We start from the raw sequence: 3,720 nt of genomic DNA on the forward strand, positions 1-3,720 counted from the left end.
TCTGTACAAAATTATACAAATATGAACGATAAAAATCTCTGGTAAAGTGTATATATATGTAAAAAAAATAGTAAAAAACAATTCTCTACAATATTAACGATTGTATATAAAAGATAACTTATCATAATTTGGTCCGATGGCCTACGTTAGATAACTTATACAGTAAACGCGCTTACTGTAAAAAATGTTAAATCAGATCTTCATATCTGTGCAAGATGCGATTACTTTTAATAAATTTTATTACTTTTAGTTGGTTAGTAATATGCAATTGTACTTTGCGGACGGATAGTTTTATTTACGGAAAGAATGTGATCATAGGAAGAATTCAAGTTCTTCCTTCGCCATTGTGTTGTATTTTTAACGATATAAAGGGTACCAAGCCATGTCAATAGCATGACTCATACCATACGAGTCCTTACAAGCTAAAGTTTCGCGGTAAAGAAGGCACACGAACGTTTCTCGAATATCATAACGTTAGTCAAGTGTAAATTGCTCCCTTGAAATATATATAAAGTTAATATTAATGAACATTAGGACGGATCAAAATTACTTTATAAAGCAATTCACTCTATGCATTTGTGGTACAAATTAACATAATAAACACGTGCTAAACATAACCAAGAGGTATGTGCACTTATATAAAATGAAATATCATTATTATATTAATGGTAAAATATATTCAACATACATTATGTATGTTTTATATATTATTGCATGCATTATAAATGCATAAAATCCGCAGTTTAGTTATGAGTCATGCTCATAACTAATCGTGCCGGCCATCTTTGATTTATACATTACAAAATTACGACATAACCCTACCAGTCGAGATTCAAAATTGTCTGTACTTGATAGCTGCCATGAAATCCCCTCTAAATGTCTATCTTTGGAAAAGTATTTTATAAACTATTAACGATCCAATCGGTACGATCCACGCGATGGTTGGTCTGAACGTGGTCGCTGGATTGCATCCGTCGCCAGAGCAGGTGAAGATGCAAGTTCGATAAGTCAACTTATCTCCCTGTCGTTTCACATAATCGCAATAGTTTCCCAGATCCAGCGCTGAACAGAATCGTTTGGTACCTATTCCGCCTATTGTAATATACAAAATATTAGTTTCTTCCATTCTTCAGATCTTACAGCGTTGCTACGCACAAGAAGATGGAACATGCAATCGTGTAAAAGCAGAGGATGCTGATAAAAAAGCAGTACGTGCGAGACCAAGGTTGGGATGAAGAGTTTTAGAGATCTAGGGTCGAAAAACAATTCGTATAGAGACAATCTCTTTGTAGGTCAAATTTTAGTTTAGTATTTGAAAAAGAATGGAGCCTCGTAAAGGATGCTGTACAACAGCCATTTCCCTCCTAGACTCTTCATTCTCGTTTATGCAAACCAAAGCATCATGCACAACTAAAATTCCCAATCCTTGAATTACTTATTTTTTTTATATCTTGCACGAATTTCAAAATCAATTATTTTAGAAACGAGTGATATACGCAATGTTACTGTGCGATAAATAAAGAGTCAACGTCTATAATATAAGAACCTCCGTATCGCCCAAACGATTTGATGCAATAACGTGCACCGTAAACGTGACTGCAATTGGTCGGTATCAAGGTACTTTTAACCAATTTGTCGTCCCCGCAGACCAATTCCTCTTGTGGCGTGCATTGATAGCAATCCAGAGTTGTCGCTTAATGCAAGAAATTATCGGTTATAGGTTTTGTTTGATCACTAATGATATTTGCAGATTTAAACTCCAACTTCGAACTTAAAGTACACTAGGCGCCTAGAGGTTATTTACATAATCGATCGTGCTTTGATTTCTCCCATATGATTTAATGTGAAAGGATGGCCGCATGATTTCAGGTTAGTTTTCGTTTCTAATTGTAAGTGTTAAGCTTCCCAAACCAACGCCCCTAGACATGACATGTAACCTGATCTACCGATATTATTTTACCCTCAAATCGGCCTGTGTGCTTCACGCAGTATTTTGCACCAAAAACAGCATCGCAAGGCTGTGGTTCGATATCGATGTCGCTCGAGAGTAATTCGTTGCATTGGAAGGGATGCGTGTTGTTTGTGCTGATGCACTGATAGCATCGTAGACTGTGGACTAAACGAAAACAACGCGTAAGAAAGTCGGTTTTTAATCCTTTGTACATTGCATTTTTCAACGGTGATTCCTTTCGATCACTTTGTTATCGATCTGCTTATCGACCTATGTCAAATGAATCACAAATGAAATCTTAGTAGTACGAAATGAATTAAAAATGATCTAGTATTTGAATCTAGAAATGACCTTTGGCAGAATAATTTTCTTGTACAACTATCTGGTGGAAAAATAGAACATTGTAACAGGTCATTATGAAAAAACACGTATAAAACTGTCAAAACGGACACATGACAAATCATGTGAGCATGATTATTATTACAGCAGAGAATATTCGATTTCCAGGAAAACTGATCGATCGATAACTGAACTGACATTAATGTTCCGTCGTAGTTTTAAATTAATGCTTTTCTCGACCTGATACTAAAGAATTGTCTTAGTATTGAAAAATGTATTATCTCGATTGTTATTTGTTAAAGAATCATAGGTAACGCCATAACTAACCCATAAATCAAATAAATTTGAAAATACATCAAATAGAATTATATATGAAAGATTTACTCTTATGAGCAACAATTCGTTGCATCTACTTGTGTAGCTTCATTTTAAAAATCTCGTCAAATTACCATCCTAAATCTACGGAATTCGTTTGATTCTACGAAAAATAAGTGATCGAGAATCAAGTTTCGATCGACATTGTGCCTGGACCATTGTAAATAGTGCTCCTACTACCATATTACTCGCGATTTGCATTTTACAGTTTGAATATTGCACATTTGTATAAAATTGTTACAAATGCCCCGCCCAAGGAACGCGACGAGTGTATTCGTGTCGTCTAATAACGTGCGTTAACCTTACCAGTTTCGATGAGAAGAAGTAATGCCGCGAAAAATGCGAAACCTTTCGAGCCGCTGTTGGCGCCCATTTCAAAGATTCTTTCTCGTTGTAGATTACGAACGGAACAGTTGTATCGACCAAGGTCCGATTTCTCCACACGTTTTTCAACCACTTTCGTTGAAGAGTCACAACATAACACGCGACGATAACCCCTACTCGAATTTCCAGTGTCTGAAACGAGAGTCACGACGTCACAACCAGTTATAACCGTACGACGACGCGAATGCGACTATGGCGTCCAAGCTCACGTAGTATGGTTTGAAAAAAAGTTTTGGGGCGCCACCTACCAACTGCGGACGAACTAAAAGGAAGCTATATATATATAAAACAGTGGCTCCTTTAAAATACTTTAAATGACTTTAATTCACAAAAAGTATACCAGAGGATATAATACATAATTTTTGAAATAACAGAAATTCTTTAATCTGCGTTTACTCTTTCTGTGATATACTTTCTTTAAAGTCATTTGAAACATTTTGAAGTAGCCGCTGGCTTATATATAGCTTCCTTTTAGTTCCCCCGTAGTTTGTACGTGGCGCCTCAATCTTTGTCTCAAATCATATAACGCAATGAAAATGGGATCTATAATCGATACGCGCCAATAATTTCAAATTCCTGACCATTCAATGTTTCTAATAAAATGTTGGCTTTTATTATTTAATTTAATTAATATTTAATTAAATATTAATTGAATTTTATTTTATTTATAT

At 35.3% G+C, this 3,720-nt stretch overlaps 1 protein-coding gene across 1 annotated transcript; it reads right to left on the reverse strand.

The window, feature by feature from the left end:
• Nucleotides 1–368: 368 nt before the first annotated feature.
• LOC128889664 (U-scoloptoxin(05)-Sm1a) lies at nt 369–3,108 on the reverse strand. The gene is made up of 3 exons (XM_054147486.1): nt 2,972–3,108; nt 1,961–2,116; nt 369–1,092 (listed from the first exon to the last, which is right to left on the reverse strand). Exons 1-3 carry the CDS (start codon nt 3,036–3,038, stop codon nt 881–883), a joined length of 435 nt encoding a protein of 144 aa, XP_054003461.1. The 5' UTR covers nt 3,039–3,108; the 3' UTR covers nt 369–880.
• Between the last annotated feature and the right edge of the window lie 612 nt (nt 3,109–3,720).

This window comes from Hylaeus anthracinus, unplaced genomic scaffold, assembly GCF_026225885.1.
Source record: "Hylaeus anthracinus isolate JK02 unplaced genomic scaffold, UHH_iyHylAnth1.0_haploid 11997, whole genome shotgun sequence".
Taxonomy (NCBI): Eukaryota; Metazoa; Arthropoda; class Insecta; order Hymenoptera; family Colletidae; genus Hylaeus; species Hylaeus anthracinus.